Consider the following 20,705-nt stretch of genomic DNA (forward strand, 5'->3'; position numbering starts at 1 on the left):
GGAACTTATTCGGAAGATCTCAAGGAACTTTATTAGACGTTGATTGGTTCAGAAGGCTGCTACAGACATCGCTTCCTGTGGCATATTCACAGATTCAGAATACACGAACCGCTTGCAAGAATTTTTATTTTGACGTATTAAATAGTGACACCATTCACCGTTATGACAAACATTTGTCTTTTAGTAGCTCAAAGTAGGAACGAAGTATTTACATTAAGCTGGAAAAGTTCGAGTGTTCCACTGAAGGATACCTTGTTTCTTGACCATGTTTTCCATGCTTTTTCCGAATTTCACTCGAATGAGTTTATTCAAGACTGTGTATAGAGCAACAAGAAACACATTAGCCTCAGTAGTTCAGTGGATAACCCTTCTTTATATGTCATACCTTTGATGCCCCGGATGAGAAGAGAGTTCACGTTTTAAAATATGGTGAAGCTGCAGAGATTTCATGGAATTTGTATGCAGTGTCAACATGATCTGTGGAGGTCTTCTTCGCATGGTGATTAGATTGTAATTTACTGTAGGATCTTAACAGCATTTCACAGAAAATTATTAATTCCAATCGCGGTATCACATTCCGAACTTTGACTGCCAGAAAAACATGTACTGTTATATCGATGTGTATTGATTGATTTTATATGTAAGGAACTTAACTTGGAAGACTAGGCCTGGTTTAATTAAACAATATTCAGTAAATTATTGCTTCGAAAAGACATAGACTCAGGGCGGGTGAAAACTGCGTGCCAAGGAGAATATTTCGACCAATAGGTGGTAGGAGACGTGCTGGGAAACCAAGAACTAGATGGATTGATGTGATGGAAGAAGACGCAAAGAAGTTAATGGGAGTAAGGAACTGGCTGATGCGCCATAGAAGAAGAAGAAGAAGAAGAAGAAGAGGCAGGAAGTAAGAGCGAGATGGATAAAACTGCAAAATGAGAAGTTCAGTATTTGCATTCCCCGCCGATAATAACAGATTGCATGCTGGTCCTGGGTGGAAATTAAGGAAAGGAACAGCGTGGGAAATATAATCATGTAATTTTATTTCTTTGTGGTTTATTTAACTACGTTCTTACTAGCGAGACTACATGAAGTAGAATGATATGATCGTTAATGAATTAGGAAGGATCTTGAAGGAAACTGTGGTGGCCTAGCTTGAGGTACCATTCAGGAATTTGCATGGAGGGACTGAGAAGAACCACGAAAAGTATTATCAGGATAGCTGGTGTCCCGGCTGAGATTCGAACCCAACCCCTCGCCATTAGAAATTTAGAGTGCTATTGTTAAATCAGTCTCCCTGGGCGGAGTATAATATTAAACTAGATCTTAGGAAGATGGGACAAGGGGATGCTGGCTGGATTCATCTGGTTCAAGACAGAGACCAATTTCCGGCAGAGAACATGGCACATGTCACAATAGCTGAGGTAGAACGGATATCTGATGTCGTGTACTGCATCTTCTTAATCTTGTACTTAATCTTCCGTTTGAAGCTCCTGAAGGAGGATCTTAAGCGTCTGTAACAGATAAGGTTAATAACTGAGATCCAGTTAAATTCGAGCCTGTTGAAATACATTCCATTTAACCGAGCGTTACATTTTGAATTTCATCTCAAAGTTTTAATGAACTGCATTATATTGAAACTTCTTTGTAGACTCGATACAACGAAGTTGCCTCGACACGGACTGAATTCCTTCTAACGCTTCCTGTAGTCGATTTTCAAGCAGTTACACAACAAACAAGAACAGTACAAGTGAGACTTCATGACTCGCGTTAAGAATTTTCGAAAGAGGAACGTAATGAGTATCTTGTTTCTTCCTAATTTTTTTTTCCTTGGCACTACAGCCCCAGTGGGCCTAGGCCTACCTCCATGAACTTCTCCGTTCACTTCTTTTTTTCTAGAACTTACACATTCGATAGGTCTCCTTGGGCGGGTGATCAGCTCGTCGCAAGGCCTCTACCTGTACACAAACACAGAAAAACGCACACACACAAATTAACATCCATGCCCTGAATGGGATTCGAGCCCACGATCCCGGTTTCCAAGCGCGCGAAGACAGTACATGCCTTAGACCGATCGGCTACCGTGACCGGCTCCTAACCTATTACAATTTATAAATTACGAAACGCCCACTCTCTTCAATCTCTCAGATATTGCCATCGTTGTGTCGAATCGCGCTCGGGAAGTGACTGAACATTCGGGTCCTTCAGCGTTGTTTTCTTCTGAGTATGAACACGACATGAGCCAACCTCCGGTAGGAGAAGTCCTATTTAATGTCTGTGAAGTGTTCATTCCACATTTACTTCTAAAATCGGAACAAGAATTATGTACTAATTCGTGTAAATTGAAGAAGACAGATATATTATATATCACTCGCACAATTAAAAACATTTGTTATATCTATCTATCTATGCATCTATTTATCTATCTATGGCTCTATAGCCCTTGTGGTCCTTGTTTTTCTTTTCCAGTTCTTTAATCCTATACACAGTCAGTAGAACTCCTTGGACGAGGGATCAGCCAGTCGCAAGGCCGCTACCTAAACACAGAAAAACACGACCACAGAACAAAAGAATACAGACATCAATGCCTCGAGTGGGATTCGAACCCATGATGTCAATGTTCGAACGGATGAAGATGATTCATGCCTTAGACACAGGGGCCACTGTTATCGGCATTTGTTTTAGGCTTCATAATTTTTGATCCTAGAAACTCATCGAAGTGACACATCAATAAACTTTCGTGATTTCTTCTCTTTTGTTACCGGAGAAGTATATTCACGTTGTCGAATTGCCCCTTAGAACTGTGTGAAGCGGTAAATCACAGTTGTGCAATTTTGAGTTCGCATGCCGCCGTACGTTGTCGATGGAAAGAGTGGTGTGTGGTTTTGTAACTAGACGTTCTGTGATCAGTTCAAAGGAGCAACTTCCAAATCATACATTACAAAGTAAGACCAAAGAATTTTTATTGAAAAACATTTGTAGCTTAACTGTAGGTAGATTTCCAAACTCTTCGGAAACTTATTTTGAATTTCTTGATGAAAGTAATGTTTATTTATATTGGATAATCTCTGTGACTTGAAAATTATTGTTACCGCTAGTAGGATTAGGGAATTCGATTCTGTCTTCATACATTATCTTCATTGAAACTGTAAAATTAAGAAAAATGCTACTACATAAAAGAACTGATTCTGTCTCCGTTTTCAGGTAGAACACGAAATGAGCCCAATGTGCAGGGCCCCTTAGACAAAAATATCCTCAGTCGGCTAGCATGCAGGAAGTCAGAAAAATGGAGATTCATAGGAACAGCAACCAGTTCTCATTGAGCGCTACCAAACTTTTCAAAACCACAGTTAGCCATAAAAGTACCTTGATATGTAATTCAGTATAATAAGAAAAGTATTATAGCAATCCGGGCTCCAAAATATGGGAGAAACTGTAGAGAAATATTCGTCATTTTAAATTGCATATAAAAAAATATTAAAAATATTTATTGAATTAATGTAAAGGTATAATCTAGAGCGGTAACAAATTACCTACATTGTGCTTACAGTCTAAGTGGTATAATTTTGTTTTAACAACGAAATTATCACTAAATACAACATTGCATCCATTCCATAAACACAGTTGCACACATCTATTGGTATTATAAATACTAATACACACACATGATAAATTTATTGTTAGTTGTTCAGAGCTTAGATACTCGCATTCAGGCCGTACAAGAATGCACTTTATATTAGACAGGCGACTTAAAAGTACAAAATTTTATGTATATCTCACAAGTCTCTGTGAAATGTTATCCTAGTTTCATATCAACAGAAACTTCTGTTCCCTCTGAAATTCATCAGCTTCAGAAATACAGAAATTATCCTTTCCATATGGCCTGACATCAGACGTTACATACGGTTCTCCGATATTAACATTACCATAGTACAACAAGGGAGAACTAATTAAGAACTCCATGCCTGAGACTAATTGACACTGTAGTGTAAAATGTATTATGGACAGCACTGGTTATTTTTTTCCTTGACACTACAGCCCCAGTGGGCCTAGGCCTACCTCCATAAACTTCTCAGTTCACTCCGGTTTTTCTAGATCTTACACATTCGGTAGGACTCATTGGGCGGGTGATCAGCTCTTTGCAAGGCCTCTACCTGTACACAAACACAGAAAAACGCACACACACAAACTAAACATCCGTGCCCTGAGTGGGATTCGAACCCACGATCCCGGTTTCCGAGTGAGCGAAGACAGTACATGCCTTAGACCGCTCGGCTACCGTGACCGGCGGACAGCCAGTTTCTTCAGTCTTCATTTACATGTAAGTACAGATGCATTTTTTAAGTAATGAATAATGCAAATCGTAGCTATTTATTATAATGCAAGTTCTGTGCTATCTTATCATAATATACATTAGGAGGGGTTTTAAAGTAATTAATATTATATCGGCAGCATAAACGAAATACTACCAATTCTAGCTGCACATTTGAAGCTGGATTTAGTGTCTGTACAGTTCACCAAAATACACATTACGGTGTTCAGATAAAGAGATTACTACTGTTCTATAGCTCTTTGTTGAGCCTTAGCCAATTTTTTCATTTTCTTGATGCCATACACAGTCGGTAGGACTCCTTGGATGGGGGATCAGCCCGTCGCAAAGCCGCTGTCTACACCCAGAACAACACAAACAGAATAAACGTACATAATAGAGGCATCCATGCCTCGAGTGGGATTCGAACCCCGATCCCAGCGTTCGAGAGAGCGAAGACAGTTCATGTTTTACACCACGCGGCCACTCTGATCGGCTCACATAAAGAGATGCATTCAAAAACTTCTGGCTTTATAGTTTATGGCCTCACAAATCCGGACGGATACATTTCATACTTAGTTTGCAATTAAATATGCACTCTATTAATTTATCAGGTTCCACACCGAGAAAACACAATATATCATACTTTACCAAATACAATAATTTTAACTCATTTAAGGGACTTCTTATCATTAAGTAAAATTTTGTGCACAGAAAATTCATCACGTAACTCAGAAAAAAATTAAATTGACTTTATAATAAATCGGAAATATTTCTTTCCATAAGAAAAGAATCTAGAAATATTTTCAATCTAACTTCCAATAAAAATTATTCGTAATGTTATATTCATATAAAGATTTGTTCAAACCATTTAATTCTATGAAAGTCTTAAAAGAACTTAAACAAAACAGAATACATATGTAAGTAGTTCTCTATGATCGTGTTTGTATAAATTCTGCATTATTTACTTCGAAACATGATTGAAAGTGTCTCCTAGCATAAGACGGATTTGGAAATTTTTATAACTATTCTTTATATTTCAAGTATGAAGATTTCCAGTTTAATTCGAATATATATCAACCCGCAACCCTGTTTGCCTTCTACATTTCTCTATATGTGGGTATATTTGTTTATATGCTGGCAAACATTGTTTGAAATTCTGATTCGAGATTCCTTATTTGTTCAATCGTAAAATAACATAGTTTTGGGAAATCCAGTCTTGTACACACAAAGCGGAACATTTGTATGTTAGACCTGCAGTCACTTGTACACATGGAGCTGAACAGCATAGCTGAAGAAGTTGCTTGTTTTCACAGAACAGAGGATGTGCACTATAGCGATATCCACCGAACGCCGATATTAATCCACGTAGTACAGCTTTTGGATTTATCTTTTCTTTGACATTTCCTGTGAGGGCTTTACCCAGGGTACTCTATTATTGTCATTATGAGATGGTCCACAAGTGAATTTGGCATCGTCTCTTAATTAGAAGCTTAAGAATTTGGTATCTGAAGGAAGGAATATTCTCTTTAGGAACGATGGCTCCAGAACGATTGATGCAACAGGAGGGATATTTAGATTTGATCCTATATTGGAGTCCATCAGGACAGTCTGTGCATGAGAAATATGTGTACACAAATAAAATAAATTGAGCAGATTACACTTTCCGCGCCTACTTACTTTTCTTCTCTGAAATGGTTTTTAAACTTCCGATGATGATCATCACATATTTCATTTTAAAGTGTACGAGAACTCGGGCGATTAATAAAGAAACTGAAGAGTCGAGGTAACGTACATGCTAGTGCAATGGGAAAACCATTGTCCAAATAACTGTGTGAATGCAGTTCCCTCTGCAATTAATTTGCAGCGATATGAGCGCCGTAAATCCAGCAGAATCAATTTTTCTTAACTAGAAAACTGTTCCTTTCAGTGTAACTCTCCTCAGGAAGTTTTTTCTTTCTTTAATTCCAACACTGCACCATGAACTTCATCCAGATCTTCGCCCTGAAGTGAATCTCCGGAGAGGTCCGGGAACTGCCATAAATAGGAACTTCTGTCCGGCTTAAGAGTCCAAGCACTATCCTTGGAAATCCCCGCTTTAGATCTGGTTCGCGGTTGCTCTGTCGAGCGGGACGGTTTTGCCGATGTCACAGGAAACAACTTGGTGGTCGCAATTGTAGATTGCTTCTTAATCTGTTTCTTCCGTGTGGGTGAAGGTACTGTTGCAGTGTGAACAGCAGTCACCACCTGCAAAATTAGGAGCAAAAACCAGAGATATGTTTGAAGTAGGTATTATTTTGAGACTATATATTTACATTCTGAAATAGCATGAATTTGCTTCGATACCTCATCGCATTGAACATTTTTAAAGTGTCTTAATGCATGCGTTATTGCATTGTTACTCATAGTTTGTTACAATGGTAACATGTGTAACTAATTTTTAAGTTCTAAACAAGATAGTTTTTTAACTGACATTAATAACAAACAAAATTATGTCATTTTCTATTGAGATGTTTTGTTCACAGTATTCTCCCTTTTGTAAAATGGCGTCTTCAGTTCATTTAGCGTGAATATGAAACATTAACATTAACATTAAGTATAGTAACCGTCCTAATGTTTAAATTAGGCGTAAGATAAAATGCGCTGTTTGTTTAATTTCTTCTTCAATTACGGTATATCGTGTTTACCAGAATATGAAACGAATACAGTATCCAGTATTGCCAGTGGAGAAGCTAGTTGAAATTTAAATAGGGAATAATTTATTCATTAACTTCGTCCTTCATCCCGTTTCGTCTTTGAATCTTGGTTTGAGAGTAGTTCCATCCGGGGATCGAACTGAGTATGTTTCATTCCGCGTTCTCTTCTCTCAAACAAAGAACTAGAGTGATGTTCGGAAACGTATTTGTTGTAAGAAACTCGAACGATGTTTAAAGTGCAAAAATAAATATTTCTAAATAAAGTGTCACGCTTTCATCAGCAAGTTTTATTTATTTTTTTTAATTCGCTTAGTGGGCTGTGGAGCCCAGTTGGGTCCACTCGGCACGGCGGCATCTGATGGGCCTATTGTAGCCTGCCCCGAGTGATTATGATGATGAAGAGTTTGGTGGAATGAAGACTGGCAAGGTAAACCGAAGTACTTGGAGAAAATCCGCCCCAGGGCCACTTTGTCCACCACAAATCCCACTTGACCATACCCCGGGATCGAACCCGGGCCGCCGCGGTGGGAAGTCAGCGACTAACCGATTGAGCTATGGCGCGGCCTTAAGTTTTATCTTAGTTTACCTGGTTCGAATTCTCGTTTTTCTTAGGCATTATAAAATATTTTCCTTAATTTTAGAGGATGCATTAAAATGTATATAAAGAGACATTTTTATTACGTACTTCAGCCTTCATCAGAAACATATATATTTACCATTTAAAGACAGAAGGAGCTGAACTTAATGTCATATAGAGGATCGGTCACAGTCCTCGTAAATTCAAAGTTATCTACGATTATATGCAAAGAGCCTTCCACCACGACATTTTTACAAAGAAATAAGCTTGTCTGAAATAATCGTTGTTTTGAATGCATCTGCGATAGAACCAGTTCAGATGTAAACAAGATAACTTTCTCTGCCTTCACACCAGACCTGACGCCAAGTAGACCTGCATATTTACAGCTATCCACAGTGCAATACACAGTTTGTTACACGTCTTCACACACTCTTTCAGTGAATCTCTCTAATTCTATTCTGGTCAGCAGGCCAGATAAGTAACTGAGCTGCATACACAACTTTAATTAAGTGGTTACTAAGGTACATTTCCGTGCCGGTCACGGTAGCCGAGCGGTCTAAGGCATGAACTCTTTTCACTCGCTCGGAAACCTGTATCGTGGGTTCGAATCCAACTCAGGGCATGGATGTTTAGTTTGTGTGTGTGCGCTTTTCTGTGTTTGTGTACAGGTAGAGGCCTTGAGACGAGCTGATCACGCGCCCAAGGAGTCCTACCGAATATGTTAGATCTAGAAAAACCGAAGTGAACGGAGAAGTTCATAGAGGTAGGCCTAGGCCCACTGGGGCTGTAGTGCCAAGGAAAAGGAAAAGGTCCATTTCCATATCTCCCATTCCTTGGTTGTGAACTGAGATTCTAAACATGGAGCAAGAAATTGGTGGGACTGTCAATAGTTATGTATTGCACACTGAGAATAGTGCAGAATATTTTGGCGTAGCGACTGCTTTCTAGAATTTTATTGTGTATGTACCGAGTTCGATCTTCGGACGGACTACCAGATATACTGATATGGATTTGCCCAGTCTCTTGAGTCAAATTGCTGAATGTGACTTTTATATACTCAACATTTACAGGTCTAATTATCTGACTAACACATTCGAGGTCAAAGTAGTTATTTTGTACCCTCTCATTTCTTCTGATATAAGATGAACTTTTCCTCGTATGGTTTTATGCACCTTTAACAGATACAGAATTTGAGGACAGACTCATGAAAATAAATCCTTTTGCTCCGTCTTCACCCTCGTCTAATCATTTAATATGATAAACCGCAATAACTTTTAGAAAGAGGGTTAGGAAAGCTGTTGCGAGTAATGAGGCCTCAGGCGGAGTTGAATGAGTCAAGTGAAGTAATGCGAAGTGTCCTTGTTCGAGTGCAGTGAAACGAACACAATCACGTGCCCTTTTATGACTTTATATGTTTGGATTTAACTCTTTGTACCTTGCTTATTGCATGTACTTTGTTCTGTATTGTTCCCTTTATGTTATAGTCTTTCCTTGTCTGTACCAGTGTAAGTTCTACTGACACCGGGTGAATACCGAATTGCAGTACTTACTTGCTCATGGAGCTGAGCCCTTCTGGAGGAGCCGCCTATTCTGCAGCTACTCAAGAATTTCCCAGCATTTTATGGAATCCGAAGGTTCATCGCCGTGTTCCCTATCCTCAACCAGAGCTATCCAGTCCATACCATCCCATCCTATCTCTCTGAGATCCATTCTAATATTGGCCACCCACCTACGCCTTGGTCTTCCCTGTGGTCTCTTTCTTTCTGGCTTTCCCACCAATATCCTATATGCATTCCTCGTCTCCCCCATTCGTGCTACATGACCTTCCCACCTCATCCTCCTTGACTTGATCATTCTAATTATACTTGGAGAAGGCTACAAGTTATGAAGCTGCTCATTATGCAGTTTTCTCCGACGTCGTGTCACTTCATCTCTCTTCGGTCCAAATATTCTCCTCGACACCCTGTTCTCAAACACCCTCAGTCTATGTTCCTCCCTTAATGTCAGGGACCAAGTTTCACACCCATACAGAACCACAGGCAAAATTATAGTTTATATATTCTAATTTTTATGTTTTTGGACAGCAGAGGAGAAGACAGAAGTTTTGGACTGAATGGTAGCAAGCATTAGCCGAGTTCAATCTCCTCTTAATTTCCTCCTGAATCAAGGTTTGATCTATTATCGTTGTTCCCAAATATCTGAACTGTGACAAAATGATAATAATAATTACGAATATATGAAAGGATAAAGAGACGAGTAAGGGAAGGGATGGGAAAGAAGAAACCGAGAAAGAAAACGAAGGAGGGAAAGTAGTGCTGAGACCCTGTGGCGAGTTCCTTACTTTGGAGTGGCCAGCATCTGTCTGCACGCGAGTCCCTTCAGGCGGCATGTAGGTTGACAGAACTGAGAGTCCAAGCAACAGGTTGTCTTTGGTACTCCTCGGCGTCGACGTCGTCTCTGTAAGGGTGGAATTCTGGTCGACATCTGCAATTAAGTAATTCAACAAGAGAATTTCAGTGCAGTGAATTTGCTTTGACATATTCATAATGTATGTAAGACCTGAAACCTTCACGGAGGATACAGTTAATAAAATTTTGAGGTGCTATCAGCCGTGAGAGTTGATGAAAATTTGCCGACGTTTCGAGGACCATGTCTGGCCCAATCATCAGGAACTGATATCTTGATATTTCAGTTGTATGTACAGTGGTTCTGTATTACATGGTGATCCAGACATCGAAGCATGAAAGCTAGTGAGCTAAGCAGTCGTGATTTCTTTCTCCGGTGATTTTCTTGTTGTCGGATGTCTTGAAGTACATTCTCGCCTTAAAAGTTGCTGGCTTGGCATCTGAAGTTTTCACAGCGTTTGAAGTTAATAAAATCTCGGGCTACCAGCCATTGAACTGGTTAAAAATAACTGAAAGGTCTCTGTTTCAAGCAGAAGAGTCTGACGCCTGATAGCCCGAGAATATTTAATTAATTCATAACACACTAAACATGTTGGAGTATTTGTACATGTATTGAAAGGTAGCTGCAGAAATTATACATATTTTCACGTGTCCGGTAATTCGTGGCGAATAATAACGCGTTTTGGAATTGATAGTTGGATTTATCTAACACCTTGTTGTACAATCTCTCTTGTTCACAATCAGTTATTGGGCTACCGCTAATCTACCCATTTCACAAATCACTAGGACACGTTACCCTTTTCTTGGCAATGGCTTTATCACAGGAAATATCACTTCAAATCACAATGAAGTCTTCTTGTCACTTCCTGCAGCTACGCATTCCGAAGACTAGACTAAATTCTCTCCGACTACTGTTGTGTACTCCTCTAAATTCTAAAATCCCAATTCCGGGTCTCTAATCTGTCTTGTTCCTTCAAACTGACCCTATTATAGACGCGTCACGGACCTAGAGAAAACATGTGTCACGTGTCAGAATGAATGGCGCGGACCACATATAAATACCGCCTCCTCTATTGTTGCCAAGGCATATTTACCGCGCCGTTGCCTAGAAATAGAATCATATTATTGCGTGCACGTGTTTTGCGGGAATGCGTTTACCAAGCCGTTGCCTAGCAATGCGTATATACATTACATATAAATAAAATTTCATTAAATACTGGCACTTGTTAGCCTGGTTTATAAACTGGCATATATCACCAACTTGAAAATTCCCGCTCGCATTCAAGAGCTGTAAATGAAGCCCACTACAATCGTCAATATAACCATGCATTCACCGTCACAAAATTTGTGTGCGTGCATGAGTATGTGTGTGTTTTTTCTCATAAGGAAAGTTCGGATATTTGTTAATTTTGCTGTTACGGTTTAAAGTCCAAATCAGTTTTCTTCGACCATGAACTACCGTCTCAATCAAGGAAATTGGCATAGGAAATTCGTGTTATGCTGTAGTAAGGGCCATACCTTGGAGAAAGCCCAGACTAGAGACAGAGGAAATACGCCTGGGAGTGTTCCTTAGGAAGGTAGAACAATTAGAATTATCCAGTTCCTACAATTACATTCCTAATATCAGAGATCATTTTGTTTCTGTCACGTGGTGATCGTAGAAGTCCATTTGATGCTGAAATTTGTACGCGTTTAGAGTAACAGGCAGCCTTATTTTGAATACGTGACACTGTACACAAATAAACGCTAATACTCGAATGGAATGAAATTTCGAGACAGTCTGGAGCAATGTAATGTGGGGAAAGCAGGTTACATACCAATGTTCAAAATGAACATTCATTTATTGAATTAGTGGACACGGATCTTGCACAAGGAGAGGGCAACAGAAGTGCTACAGGTTACATACCAATCTAGAATGGAAAATGAAATTCATTTATTGAATTATCGTACACAGATCTTGCGCAAGGAGAGGGCAACAGAAGTGCTACAAATTGTATTGGACTCTGGGGTGGAGAGTACCCGAATTGGAGAGGGGCATGTCTTAGTATTTCCCTCTGTTTACCTCCGACTCCAAGAGACTGGAAAATTTTAAGGGGCCCGATGAGGTGGGATGATGGTCATCAACTTTCTGTACATAATGTGCAGATGGTAGAGCAGGTACTTAATGTCATTAAAATCATGATTCCACCTAACAAACAAGGTATCAACAATAAACATTTGTTTTGACGAAGGTGTGTGGTACGCGGTAGCGTAGTTAGTTGAGGCACTATGCCATAAGCCGGAAGGTCGCGGGTTCAAGATCCGATGAAGACATTGGATTTTTTCTCAAGTGACCTAATCCTTCCAGCCCCACTATAGCCCTGGTGTCGACAGAAATGAGTATCAGTAATCTTCCGGGGGGGGGGCTGATGGACTGCGTGTAAGGCTGACAACCTTACCGCCATCTGTGATCCGATTGTCTAGATAAAGTGGGATCCTCAACGTTTCACAATCCTATGAGCCTCCGAGGCCTGTTGCAGGAATAATTTTACCTGTACCTTTTATTGACGAAGGTGTAGGCCACAATGACGACAGAAGCATAGTTGCCTCTTGGCTGTCCTGTCTGTAATTGCTAACAATAATGACTTATCAATATAAAGACAGAATAAGGACGGAGTGGCAAACATTTGGCCGTCAAATATATTTACATGAATTTTCTTAACACTGCAGGATCTTATACATCACAGGATATTGCAAGAGTTACCAATCTACGCCCAATATTACAGTTCCCTAATGACAGAATTTTGTCATTTGATATGAACGAGAAAGAGCTTAATGTTCCATGTCAATTTTACCTGCATTTCCATTGATTTCATTCAGTTTCACTGGTTCCAAAGTAGTTTCCATGACGTCATTCCAGTTGTCCTCTTCGCCGTCTGTTGACGTGACTGTGTATGATCGTTGTACGGTTGTTCCAGGGGTTGGTCTGACGATGAAGCGTGGGGACTGAAATAAAAAGGGCGCCGATGCGACAAGCTTATGTGCCGAGGGAGGTCCATTCCTGAATGGAAACACGTCGTTTATGGAGGTAGTATGAGTGTCAGTGGGATACGGTGGGGTTCTGTACGGTGTGGCCGTTGTGAACTCTGGTGTCCAAGTAGCCATTGGAGTTACAACGTACACTTTCTCATTTGTGATTGGTGATATGGACAGCGGTAACTGATCCCATGTCGTGTGCCCTGTGTTTGTGTAGATATCTGTTATTTCCTCGCTCGCAGGAGTTGTTGTAGGAGGCGGTGCTGTGGGTGTTATTTTCTTTGTGGTTAAAGCTACGGCCTCTGGTATTATGTAGTTCGATTCAATAATATTCCATCTGTGATTCTCACCATTTTGCTGGCGATTCAGTGGGTTGTCGTGGTTGATCCTCGGCGTGGATCCTCTTTCGCTGCTTTTATTGTTATCAAGTGAGACGGTGTGCTTGTTGCTGCCAGAGGTAACATGATCATAGATTGGTGAATGCGGTGTTGTTGTGCTGGTTGTTGATGTTGTTGTGCTCGTGCTTCTCTTGAAGTTAGGTATAGCTGTCGCAACAGAGTTCTCAGTTGATGCGACGTCATCGAATTGTGAGGGAGTTGTCGTTAAATATTCTTCTGGTATTTTCTTCGACGGCACAAGTAAGTGCTGAAGCAGAGCTCCAGACGACGCATGTGCGGTCGTGCTTTTCTTTCCCCCTGCAGTGCTTTCGGTCGTGCCAAATATAGCGAAGTCTTTCTTTTTTGAATACTCCAGCGCTGTCCACTCGTCAATATTTTTCTGTAAACGTTGTAATGTAATCGAATCGGGGATTGTTTTTGTATCTTCCTCGCCTCGAAGTAGGTCACGGATATTAATAGCAAGAATCTGTTGCATTTCGCTGTAGCTTTTCGGTGGATATGCTTTTGTTGTTTCTTTAACACCCTGTACAGCAGGGGCTGTTGCTGTTGCGGTTCTGGACTCTTGGTGCTGGTGATAGTCACTTTGCTCCTGCTGTAACAATGAATTGGAATGTTTGCATTGTGTTTGCCACGATTGTTCATCATTACTACAGTTCAAATGTACAGATGGGGCTTTCCTTCCTTGCGGTTTCGTACCATCTTCTTTGTCTGTTATAGGCAGCCAGCCTGTAGAGTCAAATAAAGGCTTATTTGTATCCTGAATCTTGAACTGCATGAGTTCTTTGCTTGAGGTGTATGGGACTATGATTTGTATTTGTTTTATTTTCTTTTCGGATTGGCTCGATGTCTCAGAGAGTGATGGTGGAGGTGGAAGGAGTCCTGCTGCTTCCGCAAATGCTGCGATAATGTTTTCATTCGATAATTTTAATGGTGTGTTTGTTGTTGCAGATCCCCAAGTATTGCCGTCGTTTACTGGAACCAGTGAAGAGGATATGGGTCGTGGCGTTGGTGTCCAAAACGAGTATTCTTGCAAGGGTAAGTTGGTTACGGTACTATATTCCCCTTTGTTTTTAGGAGGTGGATTTAAAAACGAAGCAGGTGCCTCGAGTTTTAAGGGGTGTTCAAAGGGTATTGTTGTTAGAGGTTTCGGAGTGCTCTGTAAGAATGTGTGAGACTGCGATTGAACGGGCGGAAGATATGGATTTTGCTGGAATGTGCTCTGTAATGGTGTTGGAGGAGGCAACTTCTGTTTGAGAACATCTGTGGGGAGGTAACTCAACGGAGGTCGAGGGAAGTTCTGAAAGAGTACATAATCAGAGTTATAATTATTCTGTATTGGTGGTACTGTTGTTGGACCACTGTGAGACTGAAATGCGTTGTTTATCTGATGTATGAGAGAATTACTCTCCGCCGATGTTTGAATAGAAGGCTGGATATCCAAGACCGTTGAATCGTGTTCTTTACTCACAGAAAGTCCTTGGTTTGATCCATGTGCACCTAATACATTAATGCCATCAGTATTATGCTTTATCTGATTCTCATTTGCAAAGTAAGTGTTACCTGAAGAGGAATGTAGTATTCCAGATCCGGGTAAGTGGTCCAAAGTGACGGGTCCTCCATCAGCAAATCCACCAGAATTTGTTTCATGTATTGCGGATTGCTGTTGCCTTTGATCATGAATCTCAGAGGTGTTGCTTTCGATGGCAAACCCAACATTGCTGTAACTGTTCTTTATGTTTGTGTCATTCAAATTTGAAGCCGCCAAAGCTGGCTTTCCAATAATAATCTCACCCTTATCATAAGAAGAAGATGTATGTGTTGGAGCCTTTTGGTCATAAATTTGTTGTTTTTTGTTTTGATTAACGCTATGACCAGGAGGCTCTGTCACGTCAATGTAAGGAGATTGTACAATCTGAAGAGGATACTCAACTGACGACAAATAGTCTGCTATTTGAATGCTGGGAATAACTTCAAGACCGCCGGAATTTTGAGTCTTATTGTTAGCAGGTGGATTGTACAGTTGCTTTTCCTGCTCTGGTGGCTGGTAATTTTCTCCTGAAGGCAAATACAACCCATTGACTGGAGGACGCTCGGTTGCTTTATTCCATTCTTCGTTATTAATTTTTGGTGTTGTAAAATCGCCAGGAACTAAATGAATTGAAGATGCGCTAGTGTAAGCTACATCACGTGATCCGCTCGTTACTGGATGCTGAGATGCTACTGCGTGTGAGTCTCCCAAAGATATTGACTGCTCCACATCGATTTCACTGTGGGCGCCCACACCGCCGGTCTCTCTCTCACCAGGACTGCCCGCACTGTTCTGATGGCTGTTTTGCCCATAAATTATTGCGTTGTTGTTTCCATGATTTGTAGAAATGAGTAGATGATCTGGAACAGGTGACTGAGTTTCATCCTTGAAGCGTCCGGATTCATAGAGCGGAGGAGCTGGCAGGTAACTTGGGGCCAACTGCGGCGAACTGGATTGCTTTATTGTATCAAGCTGTGGCGGTCCATACTCGTCTGCCGATGATAGCGGAGGTGATCCATATTCAGTCCCCGGAGGCTGGGGTGGGAGCGGTGGCCGATATTCCGGTTCTCTCAGGGAAGATTGTGATGGAGGTACGTATTGGGTTCCCTGGTGAGGTGATGTGTGGAGATGGGGTGGTTTATATTTGTGATGTACATCCTGAATTAGAGGCGGGGGTGGTCCATATTCGTCTTGCGGTTTATGAGGGGGTCCGTATTCAGTTCCGCTTTGTTGAGGTATTGATAGCGATGGTGGGTTATATGTTGATTGTATATGTTGAGAGGGAAGAGGGGGTGGCCCATATTCATCTATCGGCTTATGAGGGGCTCCGTATTCAGTTCCCGGATATTGTGGTGTTGGTGGTTTATATTCCGACTGAATATGTTGAGAGACAGAAAGTGGTGGCCCATATTCATCCGTTGGCTTATCAGGAGGCGCGTATACACTTCCTGAATGAATAGAGGAAAGTTGCGGAAGAGCGTATTTGCCGTCTGTTGATTTAGAGGGTGGCGGTGGTCCGTAATGATTTCCATGTGTCTGCAAAGTTAGAGATCCTGCAGACGGTGAATCATGATGTGAAAGTGAGGCATGGGTTTGATATATATTTGGATTATGTCCATGGCTGCTAACTGCATCAGACGAGCCCTGATATGGGACATTATCGTGAGCTCTTATCATTGGAATCCAAGGTACTTTATTGCATGGGTTGCAGTCTCTCGGCTTGCTTTTGTAATGTCCAGAAGCCCGATGGAGTGACACTGCCGAGTGTTGGGGATGGGTTCCACTCGAAGTCTGATCTTTCGGACTTTGAAGGGGCTGATAATTTGGTGGGACACTGTGAGATCTGAGCGGGGGAGGAGGTGGTCGCAGTATTTCATTCGTGCCAGGTTTTCTTTCTCCGTGTACTTCGGAGTCGCCTGAAGAAAAGAACCACCTTGAGATTCGTTGCCCCGAAAGCGGAGAAGATATCCCACTCGTTGATTTTCCTGTAGGCCCTGATGTTTGGCGGTCTGCAGAGAAAGAAGCAGGAGTGCTTCCTAACGGTGGACCGTGTTGACTCGATGCAGTGTTGCTAAAATCATCACTTGTAGAGTGAACGTTTAGGCCGTTCCCCATAGGCGGCGGGGAGCTGTATCTGACGTTCGCTGCAGGCAACGGCGGGCTGTGATGCCCCCCGATACGAACGCTGTGTAGTCTAGTGGGGGCTCGTCTCTGTGCTGTGGTTGTGACGGCACGAGCTGGCGGTGGGGGTGGTGGCTGTAGGTACTCGTTTGGGCGTCGGTTCTCCGAGTGTGTGGCCTGCACTGCTTTGTGGGAGGGCTTGTCCTCCCGAGAAAACGCCCCTGTCACTACAAGGCATATGACAACCAGTTTGAACACCTGTAAGCAGATTGGAGAGCAATAAGCAAACCGTTGCGTGACTGATTGCTTGATTAAATATGTAAACAACATATTCATATTAAATGAGGATTGCAAATTTGCTGGTCGTTTCATTTTGACCACAGTGCAACTAGTGCTCCCTTTGGCCGTATTTCAACAGAGTTATGATTAAAATGTGTAACGACGGAATTCCAATTGCAAAGGCTGGGTAACCTCGAATTCTTTGTAAGAAGAAGAAAAGACAAGAGACTAAATATCCATTTAATTAAAAGCGAAATTAAGCAGACAATAGGTGACCTTAGGTTTGACATGTATACACACATTTGTATACTGTATGAGGCATAAAGTGCCGGTCACGGTTGCCGAGCGGCCTGAGGAGTGCACTGTCTTCGCTCGCTAGGAAGCCGGGATCGTGGGTTCGAATCGCACTCCGGGAATGGATGTGTGTGTGCGTTTTTCTGTGTTTGTCTACAGGTAGAGGCCTTGCGATTAGCTAATTACCCGCCCAAGTAGTCCTACCGTATGTCTAAGATCTAGAAAAACCGAAGTGAACGGAGAATTTCATGGAGGTAGGCCTAGGCCTAATGGGGCTGTAGTGCCAAGGGGGGGGGGAAATGAGGCATAAATTAAAAAAAAATGAGTAAAGCTATCCCTGTAACAGGACATGAAGGCCCATAGGGTTTTGAGACGTTGAGGGTCCCACATTATCTAGATAATCGGCTCAAAGATGGTGGTAAGATTGTCAGTCTTACGCGCCGGCAGCGCTTTACTCCCCAGGAAAATTATTTAATTAATTCCTGGTACTCATTTTTGTTAGAGGCTGACTCGACCCCAGGGCCATAGTGCGGCTGGAAAGATCAGGTCAATTGAAAAACTCCAATGACCTCATCGGGACTTGAACGCGAGACCTTCCGACTTGTAACATCATATGTACGTATAATATGTAGTGTAGTAAATTGAGTTTGTGGCGTCATTTGACTACTGGGATGAAATTGAAGCTTTACGAGTATTCATGCTTATCTCGACGCTAAGTGGAAGTGAGTGCTCAGCTTGTGTTCGAGTCACCCTAACACCTGGTAGGAGTGGTTAAAGAGGCCTCATTGTGCCCAGATACTCTGTGGAAACCCTGGGCTAGTTATGTGTATGAACTTACGCATTATGAGTTGCGATTATTGTGAATTGAGGACCAATATTTCAAACAGAATTTCTCTCTAAAGAATAGGAAATATAAAATAAACTGTCTTATTTTCCAAAAACCTGCGATGCCTTAATAACTTGTATAAGTTGAAGACCGGATTTGGGTGTTTTCACTTTAACATACTTTCATTAAGCTTAAGGCCTATAGTTTGGCATTTCTTGACAAGATATCTGTAAAAATTTAATTGCATATTTTCCTTGATACAACACGGATCGCATAGAAAAGGGCGAGCCTAACAATTCTTCTATTGATAACTACATATTCGTTGCCGCGGTAACATTTTTACAGAGCTGTTTGCAGCGATAGCGGGATACGCATACTAACACAGACTGGTGGAGAGATTCGTGAAGTACTCCGTTGAGATTGGCTCAGGTGCCATGATATATATATTCCAAATTTGGTTCAGCCATTCAAAAGTTGATGGGGGGGGGGTATACAGACACACGGAGAACGTGGGATTTGCATAAGCCTACTTTCATTCTTCAAAAGAAGGAAAATAGGCCGAAAGGGGAATGAGGGTGTTAACTTGACCTGCGATTCGGTTTTAATCCTCGTCCACTTGAATATTCAATTACGTGACATTTTATTCAGTTACAAGTGTCAGAGTACCAATTCCTCAACACAATTTCATTATTGCGCAACTGTAACTTTGACAGAGAGAAAATGTGGCATTGCATATCATTAACTTTGACACGTAGCCATGTTCCGAAGTTACACTGTTTGTATTCTGTCTCTCTACGTTCTCCTTCGGGGAAAATGCATCCTTCATAAATACCACAACGGGTACCTGGTTTGATCATCGTAAGGCAGGTACACGAAGGAGTAAAGTAAAGTAAAGTAAAGTAAAGTAAAGTAAAGTAAAGCTATCCCTGCAACAGGCCGTGAAGGCCCATATGTTTGTGAGATATTGGGGGTCCCACATTATCTAGACAATCGGCTCAAAGATGGCGGTAAGGTTGTCAGCCGTACGCGCCGGCCGCGCTTTACTCCCCAGGAAAATTATTTAACTAATTCCTGGTACTCATTTCTGTTGGAGGCTGAGTCGTCCCAGGGCCATAGTGCGGCTGGAAGGATTATGTCAATTAAAAAAAAATCCAATGACCTCATCGGGATTTGAACCCGCGACCTTCCGGCTTGTAGCATAGTGCCTCAACCAACTACGCTACTGCGTGCAACATCGATAAAACATAAAGACTACGACTGTCAGAATCATAACTGAAATCTTAGAATGGCTGACAGACTATCACTGATTTGTACTGTCATATTATTTAAGGATGACAGAAGTGGCTGATAATGCTGACAACAGAAGAAAATAATTTAAGCATGACGGAGTGTATCCTAAGGGAGACATTGAACGTCTCCTGCCTAATCCGCGAAATAAATTGGCTTTTGTTTGTTTTTATCTTTGTTTTGTTTAACGATATTCTAAATATCTAAGGTCTTATACCCGCTTCTGTGGTTTAGTGGACAGAGTTCCTGGCTACAGATCTATAGGTTCGGTTCGATTCCCGGAGCTGCCAGATTTTTCTGAGTAGTAGTGACTCGGGAACGGGGTCCATTCAGCCTCGTGATGATAACTGAGGAGCTATTTCAAGGAAATAGAGGCCCCGGTCTAGAAAACCAAAATTAACGGCCTCGGGGATTCGTAACGCTGACCACGCGACACTCTCTATCCGCACAAGTTGGCACTAAACTTCGCCGACAAGCGGCGGTCGCTCGGTCGGTATAATTCGCTTGCGGGCTAAAATCACGGAGTTTGTTTGTTCTGTTTATAACTAAGAATAGTGGGATGGTTAATGAATAAGGGATTGGAAGAGATGTGATCCCTTTCAAGGAAAAGTTCTTATCCCTGCTTGAAGGATTTATCTGGTTAGACAAAGGAAAACCATGAAGAACCTGAATAAGGGCTCTCGATGTGTCGGCCGAGATTCGAACAAAACACCTCCGAATGCAGGTCAGAAGCAGATTGTCGCTAGGAGCGTTGGGAAAGTGATAACACGTGCAGCGTAAAGTCAGGACACACATCTTTCGAGTATAAAGTAAGAAATTGCTACGTTGTACGATATTCGTATTAATATTCTTCAGTTCTAATGCAACTTGAAGTCAAGAGCACCTGCAAGAACTCAGTAACTCATTAAGAAGGGGATTGTCACATTTCATTTCCTTGTAGTTATATGTCAGGAGACTGCGATCAAACGATGAT

The 20,705-nt window shown here is 41.6% G+C and overlaps 2 protein-coding genes across 2 annotated transcripts in view; both read left to right on the forward strand.

The window, feature by feature from the left end:
- The window catches only part of LOC111871108, a 286,680-nt gene that overhangs the window by 78,943 nt on the left and 187,032 nt on the right, over positions 1-20,705 (forward strand). The window contains exon 3 of the mRNA XM_033754178.1: positions 14,346-14,432. Within this exon, the coding sequence (XP_033610069.1) occupies positions 14,346-14,432 (87 nt within the window). The remainder of the gene's footprint in view (positions 1-14,345; positions 14,433-20,705) is intronic.
- Positions 15,975-20,705, forward strand: part of LOC111871382 (chitin-binding lectin 1-like) — a 157,135-nt gene continuing 152,404 nt past the window's right edge. Inside the window, exon 1 of the mRNA XM_033754182.1 lies at positions 15,975-16,016. Coding sequence (XP_033610073.1) covers positions 16,011-16,016 — 6 coding nt within the window. The 5' untranslated portion in view covers positions 15,975-16,010. The remainder of the gene's footprint in view (positions 16,017-20,705) is intronic.

This window comes from Cryptotermes secundus, unplaced genomic scaffold (assembly GCF_002891405.2).
Source record: "Cryptotermes secundus unplaced genomic scaffold, Csec_1.0 scaffold152, whole genome shotgun sequence".
NCBI classification, from domain to species: Eukaryota; Metazoa; Arthropoda; class Insecta; order Blattodea; family Kalotermitidae; genus Cryptotermes; species Cryptotermes secundus.